Consider the following 19,088-nt stretch of genomic DNA (forward strand, 5'->3'; position numbering starts at 1 on the left):
GACATTGTTCAGCCTCATTACCTGATCCTTGTCTGTTATTGTAATATAACTGATTGAAATTTAATTTTGTTATTAATAAATGTATACTTTTTTTATATGATTGGACCCATTGCTCCATTATTCATTATGATTGATATCATGTTCCGATGCCAGCAGTGATTTGCATACTTCCAGCCACATTCTGACTAGACATGTCCAGCCCAATACAAATTGATGGAGGCCGCGTACATCTAGTCAGAATGTGTCTGGTAATATGCAAATCAGATACTTGTGGTCACGCACTCACCCACTCTTGGCAAATCCTGACAACGTGCAACCTGCGTGCTGAGAAGATTCACAAGTCTGCAGTCACATAGAACCTGGACAACCCCATAAATTTCATGTGAAAATAAGTGAACATTGTGGCTTCCCGCTGAACTAATTGTTTAATATAAATAAATTATAATTAAAAAAATAATTTTTTTTTCTAGAAATCTAAGCTAAATTGGCAAAGTGAATGACCATTACCAATAAATAAAAAAATAACAATTATGGATTGCATTTTTGGACCTGCTCAGTCAGTTACACTTAGTGAATACAAGTGTCTACGGTGATCAGCAATCACAAAAACCCAGCTGCCAATTAACTGCGAGGCCAGTAAAGCATGCAGGACAGACATCACATGTGGTCTATGATCATCTCCCCCCAGGAGTCTGTGTGGCTTCCAATGTTGGACAATGACAAACGAGTAAATGTTCATTGCATTCCTTGCTGAAATAGTGGCCTCTGTGTTACGTCGCTGGGAACTGAAGGCTCAGGATGGCAGTGCAAGCTCAGGGAAGAGCGTGCAACATGCGAAGAACTGTATTTCCTAGCAGCCAATCTAATGTGAAAATAATCACATATTAGCTATTCTTACTATATGTGCTTCCCGCTAACAGTGACAGCAAACATTTGCATCCAGCCCTAACCCCCTGTCACCACTTAGCTGCAGCTTTTTATGTGGAAATATCATGGACCGCAGTCTCCTAGAAGCCACTTGGGTGGTTAGCACATATTTAAAATCTATTAGTTAATATTAATATTTTAATATTTAATAGATTTTAAATATTTTATGTTTAAATTGGATCTTTTACTACACTTTATTTTTTGCTTTATTTTTTTTTACATGCATCTAAAATGAAGCTACAAAGAGGGGTCCTCAATTCCCTCCCCCCACCATCTCATACGGTCCGAATGTTCGCAAGTAGGGGGAAAGAGGGAGTGTAGAGACGAGTGACAACAGACAGGATCGCTTGTAGTCTGTTGCTACGGAGCAGGGTAGATGTAATATGCAAACATTTAAACATAAAATGTTTATGTGCCCAGGAAGGGCATTCGGACACTAAAGAGGGTTATTCTTTTCTCAGGACCCTTGCACTGAATATGAGTCAAAAGAAAAAAACACACGAGAGAGTAGCAATCGTGCTGGTAGATTTAAAGGGGTTGTCCAGGCTTGAGGATCTAAGTGACTGTAGACTTGTAAATCTTCAGTGTGTCAGGATTCTCAAGTACCAAAAGCAAGCAGGCATATAATCACAAGTATGTGATCACATTCCGACTAGACTTGACAAGTCTAGTTGGAATGTGTCCGGAACTAGGCAAATTGTATTCTTGTGCTCAGATTACCTCCCGATGCCAGTATCGGCAAATCCTGACAGTGTGTGCTCTGTGAAGATTCACAAGTCTGCAGTCATATAAAGTGTCTGCAGACTTGAGCCCTAAGCCTGTACAACCCCTTTAAGCCAGGGAAAGGCACAGCTGTCTTAAGATTCATGCTAAAAAGTTAAGGTGCCGGGAGTGGCACCTTGGGAAATCAACTGACTGGCCATGGAGCTGGATTTTGAAAGGCTTGGTCTCAAACCGGACAACAACTTTAACATAACTTGCCCTGAAGCAATGGAAAAAAAAATTGCAGCCACAAAGTGAGCATGCCCTTTAAAAGTGATTAGACGTGAAAGTTTTCTGGGATACAGTGCAATGAATTCATAATTCTAGTGACATATTTATATCTAAGTAGAGTTGTAATCCAGCACTCGCAAGGAAAAATGTACATCAAAGATCCCTTTATTTAGAAGAAAACTGTAAAAATCCATTGTTCTCATGTAAGGGGTAAATAGAGAAGGAGAAAGGCTACGTTCACACTAGCGTTCGGCTAGTGTGCGTCGCGCTAGCGTCGGGCGACGCAGCGGCGACGCACGCGTCATGCGCCCCTATGTTTAACATGGGGGACGCATGCGTTTTTGCTTGTTGCGTTTTCCGACACATGCGTCTTTTTTGACGCTAGCGTTGGACCAAGAAAACGCAACAAGTTGCATTTTTCTTGCGTCCGATTTTCGTCAAAAAACACAGCGTTTTTGCGTGCGTTTGCACGCGTTTTTCGGTGCGTTATGCGTCACGTCGCCGACGCAGCGGCGCACAACGCTAGTGTGAACGTAGCCAAAAAAACAAGTGTCCCATTTTCAACCATCATGGGTTCTTAGTCATAGCCAAAGATTAGGATTGGTTTTAATCTTTATTTCAACAGTACACATGAAAATAAGCGCCTTTGTCATACATCATAGAAATTCTCTTTTTTCTCCTCCAGGAATGATCTTTCAATCTTATGACATGGGTAAAATCTGTATTGAGTAAAGACTTTGCAATTATAGAGATAGAAGAAGACAGTTAGTGCTTAGAACATTCCATGGAGGAGGGAGGAGTTTTAGGTAGACTGATATTCCGCTGCAAGATCTCCATAGAATGTTATGAGCACCAACTGTCATCACCTATCCCAGTAATGGTAAAAATCAGCATTTACTGATGATTTTACACATGAATTGATCATTTTGGGAATGTATAATTAGTGCTGGAAGAGAAATCAGAAGGTTTCTCTAATACAAAATATTATAAAAGTTTTTAACTGTCACATATTCTACTGACTCATGAAAAAAAAATAAATGATGGTTATTCTTTATGAACGTGTGATGGTTCGGAACGAGTCAATTGCAATGCTTTAAAAAAAAAAAAAAAAAACAGAACTAACCTTCTCTTCTTCACTATTTTTCTTTCATATGATGACAATGGATTTCAATCTTATTTTTGTAAATAATGGTGTGCGTTTTTACATTGTTCCCTGGAAATGCTTTATTACAACTCTACTTACCTATAACAACGTTACTACCTGGACTCAAGCTGGGACTCATCATCCGTGCATTCCGTGGAAAAAAAAAACATATAAAAATGGACAAATCCAAAAGGAATACACTATTAAATAATATAGTAAAACATACCTAAAAGAAAACAGATGACTTAACTCCTTCACAATATGTGCCATATATATACTGTGCAAGTCAGAAGCGGGTGATTGGAGCAGGTTCACCCGCCCCATACTTGGCAGGTGATGGCCGGACTTCAAAGGAGACCGTGATTTTCACTCTATGCAGCAATGCTGTGCCCATCCTGTATCAGAAGATCCCAGCTTCAAATCCCCTAAGGGGATTAACAAGAACAGTGAAAAGTTTAAAAAAAAATATTTAAAAAAAAAATGTGAAAAAAAAAATGCAAATGACCCCCCTTTTTGACCCATGAAAAATAAAGATAATTAAAAAAAACACACACGTGGAATCGCCAAGTTCAGAAAGTCTGATCTATCAAAATATAAAAATGATTAACCCAACACACGGTAAACACTGTAAGCAAAAATAAAACCCACTAGAATGTCAAAATTATGTTTTTCTGGTTGCTGCAATACCACAAAAAAAGGCTGTAACAAGCGATCAAAAAGTCACACCTATCCCAAAATGGTATCAAAAATATTTTTTTGTCCACAAAAGATAAGCCCTCACACGGCTCTTTTAATAGAAAAAATGAAAACGTTATGGGACTTGAAAAATAGCAAAACAACCCCTTAAATTTTTCTTTATAACTATCTGATTTTTTTTTCACCACTAAAATAATAAAAAAAAAAAAAAACTGGAGATGCAGGGTATCGCCATAATCATACTGTTAAGCTGAATCATATTACGGGGGTCACTTTTACCACAAAATGTACACCGCAAAAACAATTCCCAAAAAACAATGTCAGAAATGCAAGGGTTTTTTTTTTCCACAATTTCTCCCCATTTAGAATTTTTGTCCCATTTTGCCGTACACTATGTGATAAAATGACCTGTGTCATTCAAAAGTACAACTGGTTACACAGAAAACAAGTCCTAATATGTCTATCTGGTCAGAAAAAATAAAAAATTTAGGCTCTTGAAAGAAGCGGAAGAAGACGAAAACGCAGAATCACGTAAAGTGCCACAATCGGTCGTTGTCTCACGCTGATTGGCCAAAGACTCATATTTTGCCACAATATTCTTTGGCATGGTTATCTGATTTTGATAAGTAAGGGGTGTAAAGTGCAATCCTTAAAAATCCCAAGTTCCCGTTCCTCCCATCGTCATTCTTACCTACGAAGTGAAATACTATAGAAAGTAACATTTCCAATGCTATTCATATTTTATTAAAAGTTTTAATTAGCAACTTTCTCTTAATATAAAAAAGTCTGGAGACAACATGAATCAGAATTTAAACAGGAATTCTGGTAGAATTGTAAAGTTTTTTTTTTTATTTTTACTTAAAAGCAACATACCGTACAGAGAATCCACAAAGGAGTTAATATAAAAATGAAGAAAAAAAAAAAAAAACGCATCTGGGTTTCCAAGCAAACATTTTTTCTTATGCAGCATCATTAGTGTAAAAGTTAAAAGCACAAACAGAGCAGTGGGAGAAGCGTACACTGTTTTCCATGTCTCCCACAGTGCGGCTTCCTTAGTAACTTAATTATAAAATGTGATGAGGCATCAGCTCGCGGAGGACGGGGCGCACGGCGGACTCTCTCACTGGAGGATAAGGAGCTACAGGCTCAAGGAATCCTGGAGCGTCTGTTTGACTTACGTGTCTTCTCTCCGCCGTGTTGATGCTACTTTACACAGCAATTAAACTCATTAAAAACGCCCGCAATTAAAATCCTCTTTGTCCAAATCTTTGCATCTGCCTGCTGTACCAAGGTTCCTACAACTTTACATCAAAGTTTACTGAAATGCCGCAATGAAAATCGGCAGCGATAAACACCGTTGCGGAATTCGTTGCATAAAAATGATGGAAATAAGTCTTGACATCTTACCATTTGACAAGCTGCGGATATCAAAATCTGCAGTGCCGGTTAATTCATATTGCGAGTATTGTCCACAGAATTTGCCAAACGTTGGTAGTCTAAAACTGCGCCGGTGGTCATAGTCGGTCTCTACTTCCTGCAGTGATCATGTGATATTATTAAGCTCCATTTCCAGCCATGGCAACTTGATGGATGAACGCTCTGAAGGAAGATCAATCTTGTGGCAGCCTAGATAGGTCCACCAGGGTCTTCTCCGCCGTCATCTTGATAGTATCAAGCCATTGGGTTGCTGGTCTTCACCATGCTTCTTCTATTCTTCCCACCATGATGTCCTTTGATTGCTCTCTCTTCGTATGATGTGTCCAAAGTCAGAAAGTTGTAGCTTGGTGACCCTTGCTTCGAGTGACATGTTTGGCCTGATTTGTTCCAAAATTACTGGTTTCTTTCTCATGCCATCCATGGAATTGATAACATCCTTCTGAAGCACATTTCGAGGCATCGATTCTTCCTGTCTTGTTTCTTTAACGTCCAGGTTTCGCATCATATATTACTACGTAGAAAAGACCAGGCTATGCAGCGATCATGTGCTATACATTATTTTGTTGACTGCTGCAGCCAATCATCTATATGCATAGATGTCACACCGAGGTCACTGATTGGTCGCAGGGGTGGCGTGAATTATATAAATTGATACTGAAGAACAACACCAGGGCTACAGCCCTAAATTGGCAAGGGGGAATGAAGGGGTGAGCATCGGTTTCCAGTTTTATATAGAAGAATTTGTGGAAATTTTTAATTGTTAATATTTCATCTGATCTCAGAATGTTTTTTTTTCTGCCCTCTGTGGATTAATGTACTTTGTATTATTGTACTTGTAAAGAGTGACTTTTTCCTCCGGGCGATGTAGAAAATTAACATTGGAAATGTACCGTAAATTAACTGTGTTTGTAGGGGATTATCACTTTATCACTTGATAATATAAATAGGTCATGAATGTAAAATTGGTGGTGGTCCCACATCGGACACCCCCACCAATCAGCAGAAATCTGCTCCCGCACTGGTAAGAGGTAGGCGATGTATGGGGTTGGAATACAGTAGCTGTAGTTTACCTACTACTTGCTTGAAACAACAGAATTCCCGCCCCATCCATTGCTTATATCCAGCCGCTGCATGGGTCCCGGGTTTCGCACCCCCACCGATCTCATATTGAAGGATAGCTTATCAACTGTTATGTCCCGACAGCAGCAGCAAAAGTTCATGAATTGACCCGGACTCCGAGCCTGTCCTCTGAATTTCCCATGATGTTTTCCAACATTCCAAATACCTCTTTAAAGCAGATCATTCACCAGATTTCACAATGTAAACTGCATATATCAATAAATAGATATCTTAGACCAGATGAGGCTGGTAAATTAACTGCAATAATCCATGTCCCATTGGCTGTATCAAAGTTTAAATCAATCTAAACCCACCTTGTCTGATTGACAGCTCCTCAGTGTCCTTCCTCCATGTTGCAGCTGTCAGTCAGGATCGATAAGCGGAGATTAAATACACGTGGACTTGTGAGCTATTTCATTCCATAACTCTTCATTTTCATCTTCATATCAGGACTATAAAGGCAGTCTTATATTCTCAATAAATACACCAGTTTTAACAGGTCATACAGTTCTATTTAAAGGAAATGTCAACCCCTTTTTTTAAATTGAGTAGACCCCCTTAAATAATAAAGACGACGTATACTCACCACCCGCTCTGATGTCCCGGGATTAGTGTGACATTATTATGCTATGTGAGCCCTGCTGCCAATCAGCGGCTACAATCGGGCCGCTACACTCTCACTTCTTCCACTTGTCCGCAGTTCATCCAAAGGAATTGACAGTGCACCAGCCCAATAGCGGCTGCTGATTGGCTGCAGGGCTTACATGGCATAACAATGTCACAACAGCCCCATTAGACCCGGCGCTGGTGCGGAAGGTGAGTATGTTTCATGTTTATTTTACAAGGAGGTCTATTTTACTTAAAAAGGGGTTGTCCAAATAGTAGACGCCCCTGTTAATAATGTATGCAGTCTAAATTGTAAAATCCGGTGACTTGCAAAAACACATTCCTGAAAAACCTTTGTAGACCTGGGATCTCTAGAACTGCAGACTCACCAGCAGTAGTCCAACAGGTGTGGAGGAAGAACGGGGATGTAAACATGTTGCCAGTACATTGGGAATAACATAGCAGATGATCCATGGATGCAGGCAGTCAGCTGCAAGAAAAGGAACATTTTAGCATGAAAACTGATGACAGCAATAACAATAATATAAAGCAACTCTGTGACAGCTCAAAAAAGTGTATAAAGGACAAATGCTCAAAATACTCTTTTCCATGTAATTTACAAAAATAAGGGGTAACGTTTCTTCTTGTGTAGAGTGACATGCCTGACATGGCAGTGTGAGGAGACTTATAGGCCATGCAATGCTCCACTGAGAAATTAACTATGAAAATTGCCTCTTTAGCGAGGAAGAAGACTAAAACTCACGCCACCTTTTTAAAGTAGCAATCCTAAATCTCAACAAGCCTTGCTGCATGACTTGGGAAAAAAGTCAAACCACAATCTCAATTTGCAGAAACTTGTTTAGGGGTGTTGCCCCTCCTCAGTGCAAAGTATAAAAAGTAAAAATTATTATTTTTTCCAAATCATTTCTACTTTGTAACTTCTATATTAGTCCATAAGGTTCTGATCACACTGATATCAGATTATAAAATTACAGGTGCCATGATGGATATGAGGAATCTACATATGCGGCATCAGCTATTTTTTTTACCCCCACAAACGGTCCCGATTGGGGTAGACATTTTTGCGATGGGATGGCTTTAACACTTTATCAAAACAGTGTTAACTAATGTTAGTTAACCCCATATTTTTACATGTACTATTACTGTTTATTCACTTACTGCAAGGCATTTGCTCTTTTTGTTTTTCTCTTAGATTCTGGGTAGGAGTGTGGCAACGACTGTCCAATCAATTAATTAAAAATGCCAGCGTTTTGTATGACAGAAATGCTACTCCAATCCCCGACTGGAGTAACATTTCTGGTGCATGGAGACACATACCATTCGGAAGAAGAGCCAAATGCATTAAGCGGATGGTGCTTCATACTGAATTTGGTGTCTTGTACTACAGCAAGACTGGCGTAGCATGGCGTCTTGTGGAACTGGCCCAGTTGTCTTCAGATAGGTCTTGGCTTTGGTTGGTATAAGCATTTTCTTTCCAACAAAGGAATGCTTTGAAAATAGATTTCCATACCGAGTTGGGTATGGGTATGGGTATCTTCAGTTTGGGTCAGTATTGCCCCTTAGCTGCATCGTTGGTATCTCATTCAGCCAATCAGTACCAAATTAGGGGCAAGTACCCCAAAACAGTGTTGTCTGCCAATGGGTCTCTGGTTTGTTTGTTGTGAGTTACTTTGCCTATTACTCAATAACTGTTCTATAGAGTAATCCTTGTCTGACCCAGTGTGCCTGTCGTATTGAAGCTCGCCCAGTGTAAGGTATGTTCACACTGGGGTTTTGAGGGCAGTAAAACCCAAAATATATTTGTAGGAGAGATAATCAGAGGTAGACAAATCAGACCCATTCAATAAGATGTGAAAAGACCACTTCAGTAAGTAACGAGTCTCGTTGTCAAACCCTAAAATCTGTGGCTGTATGAATGACCAAAAAGATTACCAATTGTAATCAATAGGAGGCGTTTTAGGTTCTTTTAGTCGATAGCTTTAAAACTGCAAAAATTGATGCCTGTATCCGTCTGAAAAATTGATTGCCCCATTTTCGACTACATGTACATCTACCTATTAGCATCCAATAAAGAAAGGTCCAAGTTAGTGAATTCCTATAGGTCTGTGAGTTGGAGAATATCCCATCTCGTACATTACATTTGTAGCACGCACATGGTCTGACCGGGTTGGACAGCTCAGTGGGATAGGGTGAGAGCCTCGTCGTATTATACTTTATTCATTGTATCTGTGTTAGATCAGTGAAGTGACAAATTAAGCAAACAGTTTACGTGTGTATGATCATGCGCTCATAATAGAAGGAGCTGCGTCTGCAGAGTTGGGAAGCTTCCAGTTACAAGGTCTTGCCTTCCGCTGAGCACAGTTTGAGTTAAAATAATGCAGCTTGTTCTTTCTGATGAACCATGCAGAGCGTGGCACACATCTTACGTCGACTGGCAGCCCACCAGATTCTTGTCTGCACATCGGGTATGTCTCTTTAACACAATCTGCCTATCTACACAAGACAATTGCTCTTCACGGTATCACAGTAAAGTACAAGAAAAAAAAAATTATACAGAAATATATGAGCTCATCTGAAGAGCAAACCATTTGGAATTTCTATTTCTGACTCTCGGGAAGGTGGAAGGTAACGAGAGCTATTACAATTATCGCTTGTCTTGATGTCCTCTCTGTCACCTTGAATCAGGCCACCATTACAAACCATTTTCCGCATCTTTTTAATCCTCTGGATCAAAAAATGCTTGCAAAAATAAGAGCATTTTATATGCATTTTCTAATGTATTTAACATGTTTTAGTACCTGCCTTTTCTGGTTGCAAATCCATAGTTGCGATATATACAGGGTGGGCCATTTATATGGATGCACCTAAATAAAATGGGAATGGTTGGTGATATCAACTTCTTGTTTGTGGCACATTAGTATATGCGAGGGGGAAAACTTTTCAAGATGGGTGGTGACCATGGCGGCCATTTTGAAGTCGGCCATTTTGGATCCAACTTTATTTTTTTCAATGGGCCGAGGGTCATGTCACACATCAAACACTTATTGAGAATTTCACAAAAAAAAAACAATGGTGTTCTTGGTTTCAATGTAACTTTATTTTTTCATGAGTTATTTACAAGTTTATGACCACTTATAAAATGTGTGTAAAGTGCTGCCCATTGTGTTGGATTTTCAATGCAACCCTCTTCTCCCGCTCTTGACACACTGATAGCAACACCGCAGAAGAAATACTAGCACAGGCTTCCAGTATCTGTTGTTTCAGATGCTGCACATCTCGTATCTTCACAGCATAGACAATTGCCCCACCATATTATGGGTGTCAGGTCCAAGCATTCCTACATGAACAGTTTCCTGGAAAGTGGATGGGTCGTTGTGGGCCAGTTGAATGGCCACCAAGGTCTCCCGATCTGACCCCCTTAGACTTTTATCTTTGGGGTCATCTGAAGGCAATTGTCTATGCTGTGAAGATACGAGATGTGCAGCACCTGAAACAACGGATTCTGGAAGCCTGTGCTAGAATTTCTTCTGCAGTGTTGCTATCAGTGTGTCAAGAGTGGGAGAAGAGGGTTGCATTAACAATCCAAAACAATGGGCAGCACTTTGAACACATTTTATAAGTAGTCATAAACTTGTAAAAAAACTCATGAAGGAATAAACTTACGTTAAAACCCAACACACCATTGTTTTTCTTGTGAAATTCTCAATAAGTTTGATGTGTCACATGATCCTCTTCCCATTGAAAAAATAAAGTTGGATCCAAAATGGCCGACTTCAAATGGCCGCTATGGTCACCATTAATCTTGAAAAGATTTCCCCCTTCCCATATACTAAATTGCCACAAACAGGAAGTTGATATCACCAACCATTCCCATTTTATTTAGGTGCATCTATATACATGGTCCACCATGGTTCCTGTTGTGAATTCTGTGGCCAAGCTCCCTCCTGTGGTCGTGAGTGGTACTGCGGCTGGTTCTGTCTATAAGCTTCCTTTGGTGGATGAGAGTGGTACTGCGGCTTCTGAGTTTCCTTCCTCAGGTGATGAGGTTAAGTCGTTAGGTGCTGCTCTATTTAACTCCACCTGGTGCTTTGATCCTGGCCTCCAGTCAATGTTCTAGTATTGGTCTTGCTTCCTCCTGGATCGTTCCTGTGGCCTCTCTATCCTGCATAAGCTAAGTTCTGCTTGTGTTATTTTTGTTTGCTATATTTTCTGTCCAGCTTGCTATATTGGTTTTTTCTTGCTTGCTGGAAGCTCTGAGACGCAGAGGGAGCACCTCCGTACCGTTAGTCGGTGCGGAGGGTCTTTTTGCCCCTCTGCATGGTTGTTTGTAGGTTTTTGTGTTGACCGCAAAGCTATCTTTCCTATCCTCGGTCTATTCAGTAAGTCGGGCCTCACTTTGTTAAATCTATTTCATCTCTGTGTTTGTATTTCATCTTTACTCACAGTCATTATATGTGGGGGGCTGCCTTTTCCTTTGGGGAATTTCTCTGAGGCAAGGTAGGCTTATTTTTCTATCTTCAGGGCTAGTTAGTTTCTCAGGCTGTGCCGAGTTGCATAGGGAGCGTTAGGCGCAATCCACGGCTACCTCTAGTGTGGTGTGTTAGGATTAGGGATTGCGGTCAGCAGAGTTTCCACGTCTCAGAGCTTGTCCTATGTTTTTGGTAAATGTCAGGTCACCTTGTGTGCTCTGAACTTCAAGGTCCATTGTGGTTCTGAATTACCTGTTCATAACAGGTTCCAAGCAATACATTTTGTATTAATTTTCTGAAAATGAGAAATGGTCAAAATAACAAAAAAATGCATTGCTTGCAGAGCCCAAATAAAGCAAAAAAGAAAAAAACAAGTTCATAATCATTTTAGAAACAACAATACTAATGTTTAGAAAGAGTTCAGAAATCAATATTTTGTGGAATAACTATGATTTGTAATTACAGCTTTCATGCGTCTTGGCATGCTTTCCACCAGTCTTTCACACTGCTTTTGGATGACCTTATGCCACTCCTGGTACAGACATTTAAGCAGCACTTCTTTGTTTGATGGCTTGTGACTATCCATCTTCCTCTTGATTACATTCCAGAGGTTTTCAATGGGGTTCAGGTCTGGAGATTGGGACTGGCCATTGTAAGACTCATGCTGGTGTGGTAGTTGGAGGCAGATATATCTCGCCCAGGTGTTTGTCCTATGTGAATTAGGCCACTCAGTATCTTCAGGGTGCTAATGGGTTAATGGTTGCAGGAATAAAAGATGACCAGCTGGGTGTTTCCAGTGTCTGCCTGGGGCACAAAGATTGCCTGCCTGTGTGAGACAAACGTGAATGAAAAGCTCTGCTCAAGATCTGTGTGATGTTAGCTGGGTGGGAGAAGCCCCCCAGTTGTTGAGATAGCAACGTATATGTTTAGTTAGTGCCGGACAGGCTAGGATTTATTTTTATGTTTTGTTTTTTGTGTTGCTTTCACATTAATAAATCTGACCTGAGGTCAGCCTGCTCAGAAACCTGCTGTACGCCTCAGATTCAATGCACAAACCACGTGTCCTTTGACCCCAGCAAAGGTGATCCCAGAGTGTTTTGTCACATTGTGGTGGAGAATGCGGGCATACCGTGGCACAGGCGACAGCATGGACGACGTGGTGAAAGCCTTAGTACAGTCCACTGCCGTACAGCAGCAGGCCACTGCCGCACAGCACGAAGCTAATCGCTTGATGGCCGCACAGCTGAAGGAGTTACTGGACATGACGGTTGCAGACCGCCAACTTCTCCAACAGGTGGCGCAGCGCCTGGTGAGCATGCCTGACGCTGACCCGGAAGCAGAATCCAGAAGGATCCATGTGAGTCGATACTGGCAAAAGCTGACTGCAGAAGATGACGTCGAGGCATACCTGACAACGTTTGAGCGGACGGCATTGAGACAGAAGTGGCCGAAGGCACGATGGGCCGATTTGATTGCCCCGTTTCTCTCCGGCGAGGCCCAAAAAGCTTACCATGATTTGGACCCGGAGGTCGCTCAGGACTTTGAGAAGCTGAAAGCTGAGATCCTGGCCCGGCTGGGTGTGACGACGGCTGTCCGTGCACAGAGGGTACATCAGTGGACATACCAGCAAGATAAACCGGCGCGGTCTCAGATGTTCGACCTGATCTACTTGACAAAGAAATGGCTGCAACCCGAGGTACTGACAATACCCGAAATAATCCAGCGGGTTGTCCTGGACAAGTACCTGAGAGTACTACCCCCAGCGCTGAAAAGGTGGGTAAGCCAAGGAAATCCCACGACAGCGGATCAACTTGTGGAGTTGGTCGAGCGTTATTCCGTGGCAGAAGGACTTCCCGACGACACCGCCAGCCCCCGGTCTGTGCCTCCTCCTCGTGGAACCGGTAAGACTGTTCCAGGGACCACGGGTGAAGGAAAATCGCTTAAAACTGTGGGGGAGGAGTCCGGGACTGCTCGCACTCCGAGACCAAGAGTATTGGACGGTGGTCTCAGTAGGGGACCTGTTAGGTGTTTCCGCTGCCATGAGAAGGGTCATGTTTCTGCGAACTGTCCTGTTACCGCTGAACCCATGCAGTGCGACGTTATAGACTCTAGAAAACGCATGTCTTTGGTTACACAGCTAGTGAGTGTGAATGCGGGTCAAAATGATACAGTGAAACACCTGTGTGAATTATCTGTTGATGGGAAAAATGTTGTGGCATTACTAGACTCTGGAAGTGTGGTGACTCTGGTGAAAGCTAGTCTGGTGGCACTTCCATCTGGTCCGTCTGACAAGTTTTCTGTGACGTGTGTGCATGGTGACACCCGCTCGTACTTAACAGCGGTCATATGGATTTCTACTCCCTGTGGGTCAGTGCAGCACAAAGTGGGACTCGTCCCCGCATTGTTACAGGATGTAATCCTGGTCAGGGATTTTCCCTATTTCTGGCAGTTGTGGGAGAATCAGTTGCTCCTTCACGGTAGCTGTACCCGTGAATCTTCTCCCATGCCATCTGGAGGTCCCGAGTCCCTAGAGGAGACCCCACAGGAAGATGTTGCTAGGGAGGTTGGTGAATCTAACCTTCAGTACCCCTTCTCCGTCATGGCGGGGGAAACAGAGGAAACTGAGGAACCTCAGCGAGAGGCGGAGGCAGACAGCCATCTGGCACCCTGCCTGCCAGATTTGGGAGTCCAGGTGGATGACTTCCACAGCGAGCAAATGAAAGATCCTACCCTAACTCCGGCTAGGAAAAATGTAAAAATGATAGATGGGGTACCCGTAGAACCTGACACTAGGCTAGCGTACCCGTATATGGTTCTTGAAAATGATTTGCTCTACCAGGTAGAGAAAAAAGGGGAAGACACAGTGCAACGGTTAGTGGTACCCAAACCTTATCGGCGGAAGGTACTGGATTTGGCCCACGGACATATAATGGGGGGACATCTGGGGGTACAGAAAACCACAGAAAGGATATTGCATTGTTTTGTGTGGCCTGGAATACATTGTGATGTGCGTAACTATTGTGAGTCCTGTCCAGAGTGCCAAATCGTGGCCCCTAAATCTCAGTTCCGTAGCCCTTTGGTGCCCCTTCCTATCATCGGGGTCCCTTTTGAGAGAATTGGGATGGATTTGGTTGGGCCCCTTCCCCGATCCGCACGTGGGCACCAACATATCCTCGTCATCATGGACTATGCCACTCGTTACCCGGAAGCCGTCCCTTTGCGTAACACAGCTACCAAGACGATCGCCAAGGAATTGGTACAAGTGTTTAGTCGGGTGGGAATTCCAAAACAGATACTCACCGACCAGGGGACTCCCTTTATGTCGAGGGTAATGAAGGAGCTCTGCAGGCTCTTACAAATAGACCCGTTGCGTACGTCTGTCTATCACCCTCAAACAGATGGCCTGGTTGAGCGCTTCAACAAAACCTTAAAACAGATGCTCCGGAAGGCGATAGACAAAGATGGGAAGAACTGGGATTACTTGTTACCCTATTTGCTGTTTGCCATTAGGGAAGTTCCCCAGTCTTCCACAGGGTTTTCGCCTTTCGAACTGTTGTACGCCCGTCGTCCCCGGGGACTGCTGGACGTCGCAAAAGAAACCTGGGAAGGTCAAGTCACTCCCTTTAAAACGGTGATCGACCATGTAACACAAATGCAGGATCGTATTGCCGCTGTCATGCCCATTGTTAGGGACCATATTTTACAGGCCCAGGGAGCCCAGAGGCAAAGTTATGATAGAGGCGCTAAGGTCCGTACATTTGCACCCGGCGATAGGGTGTTGGTCCTAATCCCTACGGTGGATAGTAAATTCCTGGCGAAATGGCAGGGCCCATTTGAGGTCCGAGAAAGAGTTGGTGAAGTGAACTATAAAGTGTACCAGCCGGGTAAGAGAAAACCGGAACAGATTTATCATGTGAATCTGATAAAATCCTGGAAAGACCGCTCTGCCCTAACGGCGGATCTGCCCCGTCCGGTTTGTTCACCTACTGTACCAGAGGTGCAGGTTGCTGAGACTCTCTCAGAACGACAAAAATCTGAGGTTAAGCAATTTTTGTTACAGAACCGACAGTTTTTCTCCGAAAAACCTGGCCGGACTAAGTTGGTGAAACATGAGATTGTCACAGAGCCTGGCGTCACTGTTCATGTGAAGCCCTACCGGATTCCGGAAGCCCGCCGTGAAGCCGTCTCCCCGGAAGTGATGGCAATGTTGGACTTAGGAGTCATTGAGGAGTCGCACAGCGCCTGGTCCAGTCCAATTGTGTTGATACCTAAACCGGATGGCTCCATCCGGTTTTGTAATGACTTTAGGAAACTGAATGCAGTTTCTAAATTTGATGCGTACCCTATGCCCCGGGTCGATGAGTTGATCGACCGGCTTGGTAAAGCCCGATACATTACGACCCTGGATTTAACAAAGGGGTACTGGCAGATTCCTCTGGCCGAGGCGACCAGAGAGAAGACGGCATTTGCTACACCGGAAGGTCTGTTCCAGTATGTCTATATGCCGTTTGGACTTCACGGAGCTCCCGCAACGTTCCAGAGATTGATGGATCGAGTCTTGAGGCCTCACAGACAGTACGCTTCTGCCTACGTGGATGACATCGTAATTTACAGCATGGACTGGGAAACTCATCTCCAGAAGGTACAAGCGGTGATTGATGACCTGCAAGATGCAAGTTTAACGGCAAACCCCAAGAAATGCCACATCGGGCTTGAAGAAACCCGATACTTGGGCTACGTGATTGGCCGAGGAGTGGTTAAACCCCAGATCGACAAAATACAGGCAATTCAGGGCTGGCCACAACCAGTGAACAAGAAACAAATGCAGGCTTTCCTGGGGATTGCCGGCTATTATCGCCGCTTCATACCCAATTTTGCAGCCATGGCTACTCCCTTGACGGATCTTACCAAGGGGAAGGGTTCCGTCATGGTAAAATGGACCTCAGCTGCTGAAGAGGCCTTCCACAGCCTGAAACGGGCTTTGTGCTCTCAGCCCGTACTAGTGACTCCTGATTTCAGCAGCGAGTTTGTGGTACAAACTGATGCCTCTGATACTGGTGTCGGAGCTGTACTTTCCCAGGTGAGGGACGGAGTCGAACACCCGGTCCTCTATCTCAGTCGGAAACTGAATGTACATGAGCAGAGGTATGCGGTGGTTGAAAAAGAGTGCCTAGCCATTAAATGGGCTCTCGACTCCCTCAAGTATTACCTGGCTGGTAGGAAGTTTAGGCTGGTCACAGACCATGCCCCTCTCAAGTGGATGCACCTCCACAAGGACCGTAATAGTCGGGTAACCCGGTGGTTCCTTGCCCTGCAGGCTTACTCTTTTACGGTGGAGCACCGACCTGGGGTACAGATGGGGAACGCCGATGCCCTATCCCGAGTGCACTGTTTCAAAAGTGTTCTTGCTCGACCGGAGTGGTCTGAGCAAGGGGGGGGGATATGTAAGACTCATGCTGGTGTGGTAGTTGGAGGCAGATATATCTCGCCCAGGTGTTTGTCCTATGTGAATTAGGCCACTCAGTATCTTCAGGGTGCTAATGGGTTAATGGTTGCAGGAATAAAAGATGACCAGCTGGGTGTTTCCAGTGTCTGCCTGGGGCACACAGATTGCCTGCCTGTGTGAGACAAACGTGAGTGAAGAGCTCTGCTCAAGATCTGTGTGATGTTAGCTGGGTGGGAGAAGCCCCCCAGTTGTTGAGATAGCAACGTATTTGTTTAGTTAGTGCCGGACAGGCTAGGATTTATTTTTATGTTTTGTTTTTTGTGTTGCTTTCACGTTAATAAATCTGACCTGAGGTCAGCCTGCTCAGAAACCTGCTGTACGCCTCAGATTCAATGCACAAACCACGTGTCCTTTGACCCCAGCAAAGGCGATCCCAGAGTGTTTTGTCACACCATGGACAGGAATTTAATGTGATGGTCCTTCATCCACACCATTATTGACCTAGGTGTGTGGCATGGCACATTGTCCTACTGGAAAAACCAGTCCTCAGAGTTGGGGAACATTGCCTGAGCAGAAGGAATCAACTGTTTTTCCAGGATAACATTGTATGTGGCTTGATTAATACGTCCTTCACCAAGACTATCCTGCCCAATTCCAGCCTTGCTGAAACATCCCAAGAGCAGGATTTTATCCTGCTGTGTCCTGCAAAGCTTAAGGTACCTTCACACTAAACGATATCGCTAGTGATCTGTGACGTTGCAGCGTCCTGGCTAGCGATATCGTTCAGTTTGACAGGCAGCAGTGATCAGAATCCTGCTGTGATGTCGTTGGTCGGGGCTAGAAGGCCAGAACTTTATTTCGTCGCTGGATCTCCCGCTGACATCGCTGAATCGGCGTGTGTGACGCCGATTCAGCGATGTCTTCGCTGGTAACCAGGGTAAACATCGGGTTACTAAGCGCAGGGCCGCGCTTAGTAACCCGATGTTTACCCTGGTTACCATCCTAAAAGTAAAAAAAACAAACGCTTCATACTTACCTTCCGCTGTCTGTCCCCGGCGCTGTGCTTTCCTGCACTCACTGTGAGCACAGCGGCCGGAAAGCAGAGCGGTGACGTCACTGCTCTGCTTTCCGGCCGCTGTGCTCACAGCCAGTACAGAGAAGCAGAGCGCCAGGGACAGACAGCGGAAGGTAAGTATGAAGCGGTTTTTTTTTTTTAACTTTTAGGATGGTAACCAGGGTAAACATCGGGTTACTAAGCGCTTCAACTCTAGTTCCACCTATTGGAAGTAGCAATCCTTACAGTCAATGTCGACCCTTTAACGAACCTTGTCACGTGACTTGGGATAAAAGCCAAACCAAAATCTCAATTTGCAGACATTGTGTTTCAGGTTACAAAGCGTGAGATCTGGTTTGGCTGGGTGAGAGGCTTCTGACCGGGATCCAAGGAATAAGGTTTCTCCTTTTGGAGAGTGACATGCCAAGACTGGCATGCCAATGTGAGAAGGCTTTTAAGCCTTGCAACGCTCCTCTGAGAAATTAAATGCTTTTTCCAAAGTGATTTGACAAGGCTCATTAAAGGGTTAATATTGACTTTTAGGATTTCTACTTCCAATAGGTAGCATTAGAGTTCTAGGTCTCTTCCTATCTGAAGAAATAATTAGCATATTTAATTTCCAAGAGGAGCATTGCAAGACTTAAAAGACTCCTCACATTGGCATGCCAGTCTTGGAATGTATCTCTTCACAAGGAGAACCACTGCCACTTGGATCCCTGTCAGAAGCCTTTCACCTTGCCAAACCAGATCTCACCAGATCTCACACTTTGCACTGATGAGGGGCAGCGCCCCAAAACACAGTGTCTGCAAATTGAGACTCTGGTTTGGCTTTTACCCCAAGTCATGTGGCAAGACTTGTTAAAGGGTCGATATTGACCTTTAGGATTTCTACTTCCAATAGGTGGCACTAGAGTTCTAGTTTTCTCCTTCTCTGAAGAGGCAATTTTCTTATTTAATTTCCCAGAGAAGCATTGCATGGCCTATAAGTCTCCTTACACTGGCATGTCAGACATGTCACTCTCCATAAGGAGAAATATTACTTCTTGGATCCCAGTGTATAAATAAAAAATAGATGGAGGGGAAGTCAGCATCCAGCGAAATGCAATGAGACAGCGAGTTTTTGCTAAAGATATGAAGAAGTAATCTTGTATTGACTTTCTCCAATACAAAAGGGAG

At 43.6% G+C, this 19,088-nt stretch overlaps 1 protein-coding gene across 3 annotated transcripts in view; it reads right to left on the bottom strand.

Moving 5' to 3' along the window:
- DENND1A (DENN domain containing 1A) overlaps positions 1 to 19,088 on the bottom strand; it is a 1,020,433-nt gene that overhangs the window by 526,251 nt on the left and 475,094 nt on the right. For all 3 annotated transcript variants that reach the window (XM_069748456.1, XM_069748457.1, XM_069748455.1), the window contains exon 10: positions 7,312 to 7,412. In XM_069748456.1, coding sequence (XP_069604557.1) covers positions 7,312 to 7,412 — 101 coding nt within the window. The remainder of the gene's footprint in view (positions 1 to 7,311; positions 7,413 to 19,088) is intronic.

This window comes from Ranitomeya imitator, chromosome 2 (genome assembly GCF_032444005.1).
Source record: "Ranitomeya imitator isolate aRanImi1 chromosome 2, aRanImi1.pri, whole genome shotgun sequence".
Taxonomy (NCBI): Eukaryota; Metazoa; Chordata; class Amphibia; order Anura; family Dendrobatidae; genus Ranitomeya; species Ranitomeya imitator.